This window comes from Larus michahellis, chromosome 7 (genome assembly GCF_964199755.1).
Source record: "Larus michahellis chromosome 7, bLarMic1.1, whole genome shotgun sequence".
NCBI lineage: Eukaryota > Metazoa > Chordata > Aves > Charadriiformes > Laridae > Larus > Larus michahellis.
The window spans coordinates 53,210,646-53,227,321 of record NC_133902.1 but is presented as its reverse complement, the minus strand read 5'-3'; the positions used below and the strand labels follow the sequence as shown (position 1 = coordinate 53,227,321).

At 37.5% G+C, this 16,676-nt stretch overlaps 1 protein-coding gene across 19 annotated transcripts in view; it reads right to left on the bottom strand.

Moving 5' to 3' along the window:
* Positions 1–1,123: 1,123 nt before the first annotated feature.
* The window catches only part of R3HDM1 (R3H domain containing 1), a 54,106-nt gene continuing 38,553 nt past the window's right edge, over positions 1,124–16,676 (bottom strand). For 9 of the 19 annotated variants that reach the window (XM_074595700.1, XM_074595705.1, XM_074595708.1 and 6 more), the window contains 9 exons: positions 14,040–14,194; positions 13,300–13,448; positions 10,995–11,098; positions 10,224–10,391; positions 6,991–7,160; positions 6,623–6,773; positions 4,470–4,552; positions 3,554–3,638; positions 1,124–2,556 (listed from right to left, as the gene is read on the bottom strand). In XM_074595700.1, coding sequence (XP_074451801.1) covers positions 2,189–2,556; positions 3,554–3,638; positions 4,470–4,552; positions 6,623–6,773; positions 6,991–7,160; positions 10,224–10,391; positions 10,995–11,098; positions 13,300–13,448; positions 14,040–14,194 — 1,433 coding nt within the window. In that variant the 3' untranslated portion in view covers positions 1,124–2,188. Of the gene's footprint in view, positions 2,557–3,553; positions 3,832–4,469; positions 4,553–6,622; positions 6,774–6,990; positions 7,161–10,223; positions 10,392–10,994; positions 11,099–13,299; positions 13,449–14,039; positions 14,195–16,676 lie in introns of those variants that run through there. The other 10 variants (XM_074595707.1, XM_074595709.1, XM_074595713.1 and 7 more) reach the window with 7 other exon arrangements.

Here is a 16,676-nt window from a genome sequence, read left to right as displayed (position 1 = left end):
TTGTCCTGGAATGTGTTAGCCGGGGGAGACAGGTGCCTCTCTGGGTTGTGACACCTGTCATTACAGACCTCTAATCTGTTAACTACTTTTTGCAGGATTAAAACCATAATCTTGAAGTAGCACTGGAAATTGGCAAGAGGTAGTGATGGACCCTGTGTCTTAGTCATGTTATCTCTGTGCTATTCAGAGCAGGGGAATATTATAATCTGCATAAATGGGTTTCTTACCGTCTTTGGTTTTGGGCGCAGTAAACTACAGCAATCCAACCTGAGGACGAAGAAATATATCCCCTTGTTCACGTAGTATATTCAGTCAAGTAGTAGCATAAGAACTCAAATGCCAAGAAGTACCATCTTTTTAAAAAAGCAGACAGGGATAAGTAGATTTGTCTTTTGGCTAGGGGCTTGAAGCTGAACATCTTCCCCTCTGTTTTAGGGGAGCATCTGAGTGTAAGTTTACCTTTACTCACGTAAATACCTATTGCTACAGCATTTTGCAGAATCAAGTCCCATATTAGTCCCAAGTCATTAGTCTACATTATTCCCAGAAAGGTCACTTTTCTTCCAAGTACTTCGATTAATCAGGTGAAAGATTAAGAACTGAACACGCATAGGACTGTTCTTGCCACTTCACATGTTTGTGTTTGGTTGTTCAGGGACAGGATTTTTTGTACACAACATGAAAATTAATGCTAGTTTAGGCACCTAAATTCTTTACTTTTCCTCTGTAAAATGTGTTTCAAAACAATGTTTACCTTGAGTTTCCACTTAACAGAAGTTACAAACACATCTTTAACAAAGCGATAGCCTTCAGAAGAGAACAAATAGTTGCTTGTCTACACAGCAAATCAGTGCCTGTGCTAAAAATAAACAAGCAGGAGCAGTCCCTTATGCTGTCTGATCAATGTCTCCCTCTTTTTACTTATATGGGGAAACATTTAAAATGAAAGGCAGGATAATGTAAATAAATGCTTCAAGAAGAGGAACAGCAATAGTGGTTCTTTGAGAAGTTCTAGTATTTGTGTTATTTTCTTTTCTCACATTTGAAGGGATCCAAACCATTAATATGTGTTCATCCAGGTTTCAGAAGACTCGTAGAAGTTTAAACAAGTGCACTGAAAAAGTTCGTGTTTGTAAACATTTATTTTCTTGAACTGAAAAAGGCTTGCATCAGCACACATTGTACAGCCTTGCAAATTACACAAATTGAAAAAAGTTTGTTTCATTTATGTGCAATGAATCTTTAATGTCCAGTGAGCATCTGCAAATGATGAAAACTTAAACCATTAAAAAGGTTTCCAGCACTTATCGAACACAATTATCTTAGCGTGAAAAGGCAGATAAAGAGATCCATACTGGTGGGAACACAATTAAAGTGCAAACATTTTATCACTTGTGAAGATACATTTTAGTTTCTTCACATTTTTGCTAAAAAGAAGAAATATTAAAATGTGATTCTGTGAACGTTCTTTGTAAGCTATTCATATTCCCCTTTAAATAATTATTAATCTTGCTGGATCAGAAGTGAATCCTTCAAGGGTACAACCTACTTGTAATTTCTTTTGACGTTGCTGGAATGAATATCTCAAAAGAAAATGACCATCTAAGGAGTTAGTTACTAAAATTATATATTGGGTTTTTTTTTTCCTTAAAAAAACAAAACAAAAAGCCACAGGGGACAAAGAATAGGTTAACCTGGAAGATCTGGGGTAGTTTGCTAGAAAATGAGTGTAATTCCTTGAAAATGGTTCTCTTTTCCCCTCCACCAATCCTCAGGTTTCTGCCTTGGAATGGACAGCTGTGTGCTGGCTGTGAAAAGGGATTATAAAATACAAATCTGAGTATGGATTTTTATGAACATTTGCTGTACAATAGAACTTTGGATCTGATACAAGAATTCAAAAATATAAAACAAAACTACTATAAAAGTAGGGGGCATTTCAACAGCATTCCTTGTAGAAAGCTGCCTGTCTCAAAGATGATTCCTTGCTATTGTCCGGGATTAACTCTGTATTTTTTTTTTCTTCATCTTGCTGGATCACTGGGTTATTTATTCTTCAATGGCTAATGTCATATGACAAAACATCCCAGGAGTCTCTACGAAGAGAACAGAAACCCCATAACATCAAGCCAATCAAGGAGAGGAGGACATGGAAGTAGTAAAGGCTGAGTGTCCACTGATGTAACTGCTACTGAGAACTAGCCCTTTCCAGAACATGAAAGTCATAGTGCTTCTTGCTTGTTCTCAGCCTGAACTTGTTCACTGAGGTACTACTTTGTTTCTTCAATGCATTCTGAGCAGCTGACATTGTAGGGAACGTCGCTAGAACCGTGTAAGTGGAAGCCAAGTCACTAGGTTTGGATGTCTCAGTGTTCACGCTACCGTCTCCGCTGCCACAGTAACGACGATGGTGCTGCTGCTGTGTTTGTAGACATTGCGAATCCCGTAGCCACCGAATCTTGGCACCAACTTTTAAAAGTTCTCCAAATAGTTTTTCTGCTTCCATACGAGTTATGCCTTCTGGCAGTTCAGTAATTTCTAGAACTTTTCCCACAACTGAAATAAGAAAAACATTGAATCTAAATTTGCCGTTGTACTTAATGATACAACACACACAATGGAAAATGAGTTATTTCATACTTGTATCTCCAGTTGGCTGATACAAGTACACAGACATTACATTTCTGGTATTCTAGACAGCCTTTTGCTTTCACATTTAGCACTGCTTACTGCCACAAGCTTACAAATAAAAGCTGAGAATACAAAATCTCAAGAGAGGGAAAAATAATAAAATAACATCTAATTTTGCAGCAGGTTTGAGAACTCACTATAGCATCTCACTGGGTTTGTTTTGCCTGTTAATTCTTCACACATCACTGTGCTAAAAAACTAGTCTGCCTTCTCCCAAAAAATCCTTTCCAGTAAATTCTTAGAAAAGCTGATTTATTTGTAACTTTCTGCAGAGTTGATAGTAGGTGTCACTTGCAAAAGAAATTCTTTCCAGTAAAGCTATGATGATAGAGGATGTCAGGTTTTATCTGGGTGACATCTTTATCAACTCCCAAGGAGCTAATCCTGTAGATCTCCTAATACGTCCCCCAAATCCATGTGCTTATTCATATTAGAAGGGGGGGGGGGGGGGGAGACAAAGAGAAGCACAAACTAATTTGTGGTTTATGGTTGATTTCACATTTTGTGCAAATAAAAGGAACTGTGGGTATGTATATTTAATATAACAATATTTAATGTAACAATGTAATAGAAGTTATGTCCAGTAAACTGACAAACATGCCTTTCCATTTAGTACTGTCCAATCCTGATCTTCTCTGGTCTTTTCTCCAGCCTTCAAAACTACACTTTTCTCATTTACCCTCCCTCTTCCCCTCTCTCCAAATCAAGTCCCCATCCTTATGTTTACAGTGTTTGCCATGTCCATTTCTGTCCAATTCTCTTTGCTCTGGCCCTTTTCTCACCTGTGCTTTTTTTGTTACATTCCCAGCCCATCACCATAATTCATTTTTCTGGAGGACTATGTCAATCAGCAATTCCATACCTGATTCTCCTGCACCAAGATCTGCTGAAGCAGCCTTCTTTGCTGGTTTCTTTCCCCTGTTTCCATGTCTATTTCCAGGTTGACACTGGAAAGATTGACATAAATGATGTACTTTAGTGACAACGCACCAGTATCTTAAAATTTCTAGGTTAGGTCAGTGAAAAACGGTGCAGAGGAATGTCTGGAAAGTAATCTGCGCTACCATGGTACAGAAAAGATTTTCATGTCCAATTTTAGTCTTGGGAGTTTAGCAATCCTGCAGTCAGGCACATTCAATCCTTGGCTCCAGAAGAAAGGGAGAAAGTGATGGAAAAAAAAAAAATAATCATCTTAAATCTTCTTGGAAGAACACCCCCCATTCCCTGCCCCCTGGTCCATCGTATCTTCTGACTGATTTCAGAGAGAACTGAGCAAGCTAGAGGTAGGGGGTCTGTGTGTCTGTCCCAAAAATTAAAGAGATGGCAAAACTTTTTAGCTTTGCTAAGACTAATATTTTGGGTTTGTTTTTTCTTATAAGAAACAAACCCACTCTTTGTTTAGAAATACCTACATATATTTTCTATTTTTTTAAAATTGTTATTCAAATTAAGGAAAATCCCTTTAGCAAAAATTCTCTTTGATTTTTGGAACCACTGGCAAATTGATTAAAAAAATAAGCCATAATCTACACTGTGCCCAAAGCTAAATTTCAGGAAAATGTTTCTCTTTTTTTTTTTTTTTAATTAAAAAAAACCCCACAAGAAGACAAGAACAATGAGAAGTATCAACACAGAATAAAACCATTACTGGAAAGCAAGCACCTTCCACTCAATTACTTTTCTAATGCAATAACATATTTCCCTATTCACGGTGGTTATAATGGTAGCCCTGAATTATTTTTTTTTCAGTGTTGCCAGGAGATTGTTCTCTTTTATACCTGTTGGCTTGTTACTTGTCCACGTAATAAAGATGGTGGATTGTATTGCAGGGGTTGGCCAAGCAATGGGTATCTGGCATCTCCTTAAAGAGAAAGGTAATTAGAAGGGTTTTTCTGTTATATGAAATCTTCCTCCAAGTTCCTCTTACTATGTATATCTTACACAGAAGAGAAAGCAGAATAACAATGCACAAAGTAGTGTACTTGGCTAGGCTAACAAAGTAAGATTTGGCACAATTAAATAAATGTAAGTCAGTCACATACTGGTCACAAGTGAAAAGGTACAAGCTTTCTTGCATTTAAGGATTACACTGAAAGACACACTAAAATTTTTCTTCATTGCAGTCTTATCTAACTCCTCTCCTTTCAAAATGAGCTTAATAAGACTAAAGCTCCTGTCAGTGTAGTAGTTTAGTAATTTTCATGGTTATATCCCTGATTAGAGCCAGGTACATCCTCACATTCCTGTTTGCTCCAAGGATCCCCAGAGACACTGGAATAGAAGTTTTTAGTAATCACAGAAGATTAAGGAAGTTGAGAGGTATACTTTACAACAGACAACCTGGAATTTTTACAACATGGGAATACAAAGCAATGACAAAGATTATGCAGCAGCTAAGACAAAGACAGACAAGAAAAAGTTTTCTTTATCGGTAAGGAAGGCGTGCAGAATTTTCCATAAGTATTCCTTTAAAGTCACTCGTTCTGTAAAATAGGCCCATTCATTTTGAGTTTGGGAACGATAACAAGACATCTTTGCTCACTGACAAAGAGGTTTTTATTATTAGGTTTTTACGTGTTATCAGCTATCACATCTCAGTGAAAACTGCCTATTTTCTGTTTTTCTGTTAACATGGCAGTAGAGGACTGAAATTCTTCTACAAGGATTTTTTTTTGTCTTTGGGTGAGTACTATCGGAAATACTAACTGAAGTAGCAGCAGTACTGGCTACGGGCTCTAGTCCCATCTGGCTAGTTTTTCTACAAAGGAATGAAGAATTCTCGCTTAGGCAGTGGTTTGATTCAGTGCATCATCAACTAATAAGTGAGTCTGGCAGAACATTCACCTCAACATCACATTTCTATATCTTTTCCCCCAAGAGACAATATGCCCACCTAATGTATTAAGATCCACTAGCCCCACATTATTTATTTCATTTTTGTAGCTCTAAAATTATATCCCTTGTGACAGTGTGTATCAAGTTCTTGATTTATGGTTAAAACTTGAAGTTAAATTACATCAAACACTTTATTAATATTTTCAATGCTGAAATGGGGAATTTCACATATGAGAATGCTAGTGGGTTATAGTAGCTTTCACCATAACAAGATGATCAAAAGCTTTTGAGAACACAGGGGACAATATCAGTGCAGAGAGATAAGGTGAAATTTTACATGATGCTTGAGTGGGTAAAATTTTGATGCCGCTTCAATAGCATTGCCAACTGTGTCCTGGGCTGCATCAAAAGCAGTGTGGCCAGCAGGTCGAGGGAGGTGATTCTGTCCCTCTGGTGAGGCCCAACCTGCAGTGCTGCATCCAGCTCTGGGGCCCCCAACATAAGGACATGGACCTGTTGGATCAGGTCCAGAGGAGGCCATGAAGATTATCAGAGGGCTGGAGCACCTCTGCTGTGAAGATAGGCTGAGAGGGTTGGGGTTGTTCAGCCTGGGGAAGGGTCCAGGGAGACCTTTTAGTGGCCTTCCAGGACCTAAAGGGGGCCTACAGGAAAGATGGGGAGGAACTCTTTATCAGTGAGTGGAGCAATAGGACAAGGCGTAGTGGTTTTAAACTGAAAGAGGGGAGATTTAGATTAGATATTAGGAAGAAATTCTTTACTGTGAGGGTGGTGAGACACTGGAACAGTTTGCCCAGAGAAGCTGTGACTGCCCCATCCCTGGAGGTGTTCAACGGTGCCCCAGGCTGGATGGGGCTTTGAGCAACCTGGTCTCGTGGGAGGCATCCCTGCCCATGGCAGGGGTGTTGCAACTGGATGATCTTTAAGGTCCCTTCCAACTCAAACCATTCTATGATATGATATTCTATAATATTACTACTAAAGCGAGCCACAGTTCATTAGAAAATCCTCCTATAACTTGTATTTTAAAACATTCAAATAGAAAATATACACAAATTTTAGTTAACTAAAAATATACCTTGTCCAGGGACAAAAGGTCTAGAAAACTGGGACACAATAGAAAGAGGTGTTAATGTGGGACGGATGTTCTTCATGTTTGATAGCTGAGCTGGTGCTGGTGATTGGGCCGGTGAGGTGACAGGACTACCTAGTTGAGGACTATGCTGCAACTGGAATAAACAAGAAGTTAGTGTTTTAAAAAGTACCTAGTTGAACAAGCTAAACAACACCTACAGCATTTAAGGACCTAAGTAGAGTTAAAATAGCTATATTAAGTATAATTGTAGCAGATTTTTATTCCCCAAAAAGAGCTTTTGAAAAAACATGCAAAGATGCAATTTATGCCAATTTTAAGTCATCCTGGAAAACAAAACAAAACCCTCATACCTGTGCAGCACCGTCTAAAGTGCTAAGTTCTGTGGACTTCTGCCCCCTTTGATGATCACAGTAATATTTATTCTGTTTCCACTGTGGAGGTGAATGGTTCCGAGGCTGAGGGTTGTTAGGTATGTTTAGCTGCATCATTACTACTCCTCCACCTGGTGGTGATGCTACCGCTACAAGACAAGAAATCAACAGGATACAGTCAGTTCGTCATACATTTCATTTTTCATTTTAGCAGAACAGATGTGAGTTTAAAAAAAGCCGAAATAACATAAGGAATGTTTTCCTAAATAAGCTGAATTCTAGAAAACTAGAGCGGTATCTTCTGTACAATTACATTTCCACTACCAGATACATCCGCAATAGGTAACTCCTCTATTTGAGAGGACTTCCCAGAACTAAGACAGATAGTGGAACCACTGAAACTCATTATTGAGAATATTTTTGGAAGAAGTCTTTCTATTTAATTGTAGTTGAAGGTATTCAACATTCATGGTAGTTACTGTCAGAGCAGTGTGCTGAAGAACGTGTGGTATTAAGCAAACATGCTTTATTTAAAAATAGAAGCTACCTAATTAGTTTCACATGATATACATCAATATGGACTCTGAATGTTTGATACGATACGATAGCATACAGTAGGAAGACCTGGAATCAACCTTTAGTCTGAGGCAGAATTACCTCCATTTACAAGTTCTATACAAGAATGTTTTTCTGGGCAGAGGCTGCAAATTGATCCCCACATCCGGCACCACTTCGCTGCTGTGGTAGCTACAGAAACACCAGAGTCAGGGGAGAATGGCCAAACAGCCAACACCGTTCCATGAGGTTTCACATGAGGAGCTGTGATGAGAGGCTGCCGAGGGAGCAGCCGTCCTCCCCGTTTGACCTGGCTCTGGCCCAGGTAATTTATATAACGTCCTGTTTACTTGTAAATGGTTGTTTGCAATTTCCTTCTCTGCTCTACCTGCTGTTTACACCTTTTCTCAGAAACCACGATTAAAACACATGGTTTAAACATAATTTAATCACCCACCTTTAAAGAGGGAGTCTACAATCTTCTTAATTTGCTACCTACGTCATAGCATTAGTTAGGAGCAGTCAGATACAGATTATAAAATGCTTTCGTCTTGTATTTTTTAAAATGAGCTATTGTTTTCACTGCCCTCAGGCTCCGCAAAAAGACCCCTTCAAAAAGCAAACCAAACCATGTAGGATAATGAACTCATAATATTAAAACTATATTATCTTTTGTAATTTGTATTCTGAAGTATTTGCTATATTGATATTTATAAAAATAAATGAAGTAATATTAGCAAAGTTTTCACATCTGTACTTTCTTTTTAATGGCAGAAAGTTCTACCCATGTGTTACAGATTAAAATGGAAGCGTCAGATATCTGGCCAGCTTTAGCACAGGATATAAATTTAAGAGTCCCTGCTCTGTCCCTGTAAGGGCCACATTGCAAATCTTTCTATTTTGTTGCACAGCAAAATAAAATATAATTCTGTTTACGGACAGCTACTACATAATCGTAATAAAATAAAACACAACAGTTTCCAAGCGATAAAGCCATAAACTTATCCCCATATGTAAACCTGAGATGTACCAAACATCTATATACACACCACATTTTACACAAGAAAGTTTGATTAATGTCTATGTTTTATGCATATATTCATAAATATTATAAATTATACTTATTTACACCTTACTGTTTTATATTATTGTATTTTATTCTGCAGCACTCTAGCATGCTCTTTTGACTTATCTCTGTTCTGTGAGAACTGAACTTCCAACAAAAACATGCTTGTCTTTCGAAACCATCTAAACACCATTTCTAAAAAAATGTCAGAACCTGAAAATGGTAATTAAACTGCAAAAGAAAACTTTGTACATCCAGAAAAACTTTTTCCACAGTATTTCAGTAAATGAAAATAAATGACATTTTTTGTAAACAAGCATCCTGCCAAAAACAAAGTGTCATAGAACGTGTAAGTCAGTTCGCAAACACTTTATCACCTGTCAAAACCCATGAGAAGGGAAACCCAGAAGAAATCCTTGAAAAAGCTTCCCAGATTTGCCGTCTAGTCCTCTATAACTTTTTCAAATGAAAAGAAACACAACTCTGCTATTTGTCTGCGTATGTCCTCGTCCTTACCTCAGTGGCCTTGATTCATCTTCTCAGTATCACTTACTGAAAAGCATGCTTTTCTTTAGTCTCTCAGAATTTTTTCTCCCTATGTTAGAGGGCTTCCCCTTTCCCCAAGCGTCTTTAAATCACAGTTTAACTGGTTTGAACCAGGCCTTCAAAACTGCATAAAACCAGCACTTCCAGGATAGATTAGGAAGGTAGAAGAACCAATGAGCACAAGAACAATTTCAGATATCCTGAAACAAGTCTTCCAGAATTAAAGCCAAAAAAGCTTGAAGCAGAGTCGAAACAAAACCAAACCTGCCCATGAACTATAGTACACTGCTAATCCAGCTACCTTGCCGCTTAACTGCATGTTATCTGTTTACTAATAAACAGGTTCTAAAAATACCTTAAAAGATAAATGTCTGTAAGAAACACTACATCTATAGTAGAATCTAGGTCATTGACTTAGGTTTGTTTAACCTATTGCTTGCAAAATACTGAGATAGCAGTATTTGAGATTACCCCTTTTTGGCCAACCAAATGTCTAATGTATCAAATTCCCTATTGGTAAAACAAAGACAGCACTGCTATGATGTTCTACAACCTCTTGTTTGGAGGCTAACCCTAGTGCTCTTAATTTCCTGAGCAGTCCATCAATTTTATGGTTGGAAATTCAGAGTTTTTAAGTGTTTGGATATTAACATTTATAAACATTTAATGGATATGACAAGCTTTATGTCACCACTGCTTTCACACACCACTGAGGCTGCTATTCATATATCTTCTAAAAATTACCCAAATGTTTTGTAGATCAAAACATTCCAAACACGATTTAAGTGCTTCTGCTAAGTGACACTTATCTGCTGAAGGCTGCCCCCATGAAGTCAGCTATTGTTTCACTTAAGTTCCAAGTTGTCATTTTAGAAGTTACAATAATAGCAATTCAGATGAAGTATTAAAAAAAAGAAAACAAAACTATTTGCAGAGATGGCACTCAGGCTGCAGTTGTTCTAGCAGTTAGCCACGAAATCAATCTGATAATTTACAACAGATTTCTAGACAGAATGGCTTACATGAAAATCCCAATAAAATATACCTTTTATTGGCTGCATGATGGAAAGACCAGTGGGCGAACTTTTACATGATGAAGGTGGAGACACTATGCTGTAGTGCACAATGGAAGCAGCCTGTTGTGGCTTTGACTTTGATGAAGGTGGCAATAATGTAGGAGGTGATGGCTTCTGACTTGAATGGTTGCTATAAACTATGAAAGTAAAAGCAGTAAAATAAGGCTACCATAAAAACAAAACACCCCACACAGCCTTGGAGTATTTCATTTAGCTTTTTGTCAGGTCAAAAAGCTACCTCTCCTCTCTATCCAAATGCAGAACACATAGTTTTCATTGTCTTCTCAGAAACTCTTAAGAAAATCGCTACTGCTACTCCATTAAGTGAAATCTAGAATGCTCCTTGAGTAGAAGAGCCAAGTATACTGCTTCCAAAACATACCTTGCTTGTTCTATCAATTGCAAACCCAAATCTCAAAGTTTTCAGACCCATGGAGCTATTCAGGAAAAGATGAAAGTCATTCTGCTAACAACGTATAGTTCCCATGTCTGTCTCAACGCACAAGCAGACAAGCAAGGCATTATGATGCACGTTACCGAATTCTAAGAAAGTAACTTTAGAGCTTTCAAAGATAAACAAATTGAGATGTCAAGTTAGCTTGCCTCCACTATAACTTCAAAAATGGAACACAGAAGGAAATATAATACAGTATTTAATTATAAATAAAACCCTTAATAGCAAATATCCAATCACCCAGCATAATAATAGCAAGTCTTTCAATAAAACCTTTATTCCCAACCTGCACACGGCTGTCCTTGAAGCTGCTGAGAGTTGCATGGTGATGATGTTCGAGGAAACTGTATCTGCTCTGACCCAGGGGGCTGCAAGTATCCTACTGATGAACTGTAACAATAATAAAAAAAGAAAAAGAATATGACTAACAGGCATTTACACTACATTAATTTATTCAATCATGACTGCTGCATTTGCTGTCCACACATACTGCAAATCACTGAGAATTTAATTTTTAAAATCAATAATATCCCCATCTACCCCCAAATCTACTTATTCTTCAGAAGACTGAAGTTTCACATCTCTTCCTTGGCAAAAACTTATGCCCTGCAAACATTAAAAAGCTGTACCAATTCACCTATTCTGATATACTGTTTTTGTGTTGATAGGGCTATATCGGTATAAAGACATGTAGAATAAGAATGAGACAACAGTTTGTCATCTTGCCCAATTAACCAGAAGTAGGTCTTAGTTAAACGATCACCACAGAACCTGCCACGAGGATTTCTGATGCTGGAGGCTGGCCCCATGCAGCTCAGACAGCTCATTGAGTACGCCTCCGCTTCCGTGTAAAGTAACACAGCCTAAAGAGATGATTGCCTTTCCATGGCTTTACCAAATTGGGCATGGGAAAAGGAATATGACTCAAGAACATAAACAACCTTTCATTTGTTTGTAATATGTAGGAAAAGAATAACTTTACAAGTTTATTTATGCCAGGTATTATTCAGGGGAAAAACAGGTAAGTAACAGGCATAGGCAAATTCTATCATACCACTAACTGATCGTACTGCCAGAGCCAGAACATCAGCTTGGTGGACCATAATCAGAATGCTGCCTATAGAACCCTGTACTCATTTCTGTACTAACAGATAAAGTAAACATTCTGAAGGTACAAGAAAAAAATATTTTATTAATTCAAATTCTGGAAAAAAGTAGCTGTAATCCTGTTCAACTTAACGTTTTAACCTATGTTGTCACAAGAAGTTTGTTCCATCCTTTGTCCCACAGTTCAATTACATAATTTCAATTTAAAGATCCCCTTCCCCATCAAATCAGACAAAACTCAGTGAAAACTAAACCAGATGGGTTTATATCTGCGTGGATGTGTGCTCTCACACAGCTTCTCATTTGTCTGCTGATTATAGTTTTCAGTAGTGACCTGCAGGTTTGAGACTACTCAGTTCCTGCAGAACACTATTCTGCTTTCCTTGTCAGAGTGCTGCAACATAACCATTTGGATAAAAGCAAGATGCTGTCATTAGTTGCTAGTTTGCTCTGAATTCCTAATAAACGTTCCCCTGTTCAAAAGACATTCTAAATGATGCAAAAAAATCAAGCAACAAAACTTCAAAAAAAATATCTGGGATTATGTCTACCTATGGCTTCATTGAACCGCAAATATAGCTACGAAGAAAAGGGTAAAAAGAACCTTCAGATACAAAGAATAAGAATTCAGATTTAAGTAGATGAAGCCATGCAGCGATGACATAGATACTATTTAAGTCTCAGCGCTCACAAAAGGATGAAGCAAGCTGCAAGCAAGGTATTTTTAAATGATGCACATTTGTAAGTTCAAAAAACTAGAGAAAGGAAAAATTGTAAGAAGCATTAATCCTAATGGATCCTTTTAGGTATCTGTCTATCTGTCCTTTCACAAATACTCAAATTGTGTTGGGGACGCAGATGCATACACAGGAAGGTCTGTACATGTAGACCAATTTCCTGTTACCAAGGTAGGTAAAGAAAAAGTTATTTATCAAACAAAAGCCAAGCACAGGAAAGAGTTCCTATACTTGTTTCATAGCCAGCTTTGTGCCAGCAGGCCTCATTAGCAACACGGACAAAGTAATCTAAGCTTCTTCCAAACAAAGCTCCAAAAAGGAAGTCAGTCTTTTTCAGGCATTCAGATTCCCTTTTCTCTACACCTTATTAAAGTAGTATCTTTGACAAAACCAGTGAATATGGATGGTCATCTTAAATGTTACTGCAAAAAGGCGTTGCTGCTGAACACACTGGTGTTTCATGTATAAGAAAAGGAATGAAGAAAAATTAAGACAGGGAACTCTAGTAAAGTATTGCTGAAAGTGATATGGAAACAATGTTTTCCAGTCTAAGAAGTATGTCCCGATTAAAGTAGTACTGGTTGTTTTAGTTAATTGCAGAAGAGCAAAAATAAACAGATAATGAAGTGCCTGTAAGTTTGCTGTTGCAATATATTTTAATATACACAACACTATAGCAGATCCTGTCAGTTATCCAGGGCAATTAAGCCTATTTGCTGAGAAATCAAATAATGGAGTTAAACTCACCTTAAATTATTCTGTTGACCTGATGGAATGACACTGTAGTAAACTGGCATTCCTGTTGTGGGCAATCCTTGATTTGACTGACTGGGAATTATAACAGGCTGTTGATACGTCTGCTGGGGCACTGCTTGCGAACCTTGAGGCACCGAAACCTAAAATTGAAAACACAGTAAGATTTTCATCTGCAGCCAATGTTCTGTTCTTTCTCTTGACCATCACCTAGTTTATATTAGAATTTTTAAAATAAACAGAAACTGAAAGATCTGCTGAAGTTTTCTAAATCCAGAAGACTAGAGATAACAATAGTTGAAATAATAGTGCTTTATTAAAAAAAACACACAAACAATTTTTTATCTTCATCCCCCAAAATTGAAGTGTTGGTTTCAAATGACTCCGTCAATTAACAAAAGAGATTTTCTCTACAATAGAAAGTGGGGTGATGGGGAGGGAAATCTGATGAGCTTTTTCTTCCCCATCCTCTGAATCGCAATTAAAGACAGCACTTGGCTTTCAACAGGACTAGAACTTGTACACTTGTGACAGATTTTCTTCTCACTTCAATTGTGGGGGTTTTTTTGTTTTCTTGTTTTTTTTTTTTTTTAATTTCTGTTACCAAAGTCACCTTTGACACCTGCTTGCAGCTTTCTACCATTTACAAAGCAATGCGCTTAAAAAAAAAAATAATTAAAAAGTCATTCAAACACACAGAAGAGTGATTGGAAAGTTATGAATAAATTACCCACCTGATAAGATGGCACTGAAGGGTATGGAACAATCACACCTTGAATTTGATTCCCAACATTGTTGTGTTGGCCACCGACTAGATTTTGATTCTGAGACTGCTGAACTCCAACTAAACCCTGGTAGTTTTGTTGCTGGTTAGGCAAAACCTGGTAACCTGAAATTATACATTTAAGTCTTACTTGCAAATAATCAACATATTTTATACACAGTTGGCCACATGAAAATGTATGTGTAGCGTTTTCCAATGCCTTTTTAAATTTGGAAACTTCAAAAGAGTTGCACTTATCATGCATATAAAAAGAAGCGAACATTAACAGATTTATTCACACTATACATACTGTTTGCAGTGCTGCTCTCACATGCTTGCAATATTTATTTACACTTTAAGTGAGTTACATGCATTAACACCTTGATTTGATCGGTGAAAGCTGAAAGCATTTGAACAAAGCATGCTAGACAATATAAAAACCAATTAATTGTCTGTTATTATGAACAAGGCCATTCTAGGTACTTTAGTTTTGAAATTCTAGTTATGCTAAATCCTACTAGTACCTCAAGTGCCCTAGGGATGAGAGCATCTTGACTAGGATTCAAAACTGAATCACACTTCAAGAAAATTTGTGTAAGGCACGTGCACAAATATTTTAGAAGCGACGATTTCTCCAGAAACCTGTAATGCTAAAAACAACTTGGAACTGAGGAACAGCTTCCAGGTAAAAGCCACGTTCATATACAGTGGAAGACATTTTATAGTCAAAGTTATCTTGGGGGGAAAAAAGAAAGATTTTCATATTCACCCCTGTATAGTGCCTCTACAACAATTTATTCTTGCTTAAACTGGTATCCTCTGCTATCTTTCAAAAATGGCCTAAAAACCCCCAAACTCCCCAAAACCAAAAGCCAAAACAACCCCAAGCACCAGTGCCAAACAGGAAGTGTGTGCATTTATTAGGTCCAACCTTAACTCCTGCCTTTTTTGTTTTTTTTTTTTTTTTGAAAAGAAAGCATATAGTAGGTAACTGCTACCATGATCAAAACACATGCAGAACACAAGTTCTTTTTGTCATACTCTGTTACACGAGTATGTGCTACTTACCACATCATCAACAACCCATAAATGTTAGTGTTTCTGAGACAAAGCCACTTATGCTCCAGAATAACAAAACTGGGCTTGTCTAGATGCACTGACGGCAAGAAGAGTCTGTATTTAACTTGGGCACATTCACATTCTACTGACTGTGACATTCCCCATGCTCCCTACCTTGGTAGGCAACTACAACAAAGCACATATAGCTGCAAAAACTCACTTGGATTTTTTCTTTTTTAACTGTTTAAAAAAATTGCATGGTCTGTTTTGAAAATTATTAGTCAGTTAAAACAAAAGACTTTTTTTTTGCAAACAAAACCCCCCAATGTTCATTGATTACATACATACAGGGTACAATGAACATTGTGAATTAACAGTCTCAGCTGACTGTCTCTACAGAAATTGCAATAAAGACGACTTAAAAAAAAAGAGTGTTAATATAATCAAATGTTGGTTCAGAAAATTAAAGGGAAGACGGTTCAGTTTGTTAAAACCAAGAGAGCTCTTCACTAGAAAACCACAACATACTATAAATATTTTCAGAGTACTATACAAAACTTCAGAACAACGCATGCTTGAATTACGATTAGTAACTAGAATTTTTAATAACTCTTAAATTTGAACTGCACACAAAAATCCGTCTCATATCTGTAACAAACAAAATGATCTGTGGCACCTAAAAAGCAGCAGAATGGGAAGCTGCAGCATATGACAGATACAATCAATACATCTGCAATCTAAACCCCTCATTTCCCAGAAACTGCAATGTAAATGCATATTTTTCAGCTTTTTCTGGCACTTCCAGAGACAGGCATAATCAATTTTGCAAGCAGAGAGAACTGGAACAATATCAATTGACTGCCAAGGCGGCTCCCCACAGTGTTCCAAAGAATGCTCTATTTTTAGCTTCACAATTTCACCTCTGCATAGAGAGTGGTCTGACAGAAATGCAGCACTCAGCAGAAAACCCACACCTGCCATAGCAGATTGTCTCATTACACAGAAATACACTGAAACAGTGGAGGAAAAAAAAAAGAAGCGTGTTTCTTAATATTTACACAATTAATAAGAAATCACTGTTGATAAAAGTTAACTCACAGAATATAGAAATACATTTTCTGAATAACAAGAGGGAGAAATAGCCTTTATTGAAGAACAGGAGAGCACGTACAATCAGTTGGTCACTTGGTTAACAGGCTACGCTTGGTTACAACTGTTACAGCTACAGCTATCGTTCCAACTCTTAACAGTTTTCTCACTGGCCTTGTGAAGCAGAAGCTAGCTGAACTTCAGCTGACATCCCTACAGTAACTGTAGGTCAGATAAGATTTTTAATCAACCTGTGGTTAAGTCTCATGGTAACTCGGCCTCATTATCACGGCAATCGGAAGTGCCTTTTTCTTAAAGAGAGTTTTCTTCTCCCAACATCTTTTGGACAAGGAAAGTGCTCTTATTAAAAGTGAACCCCCCAAATATTTCACCTGAAACCCCTTTAAAAAGGAAGCCAGGAAGCAGCTGAAAAAGAGACCGGTTCACTGTGAGAAATGTA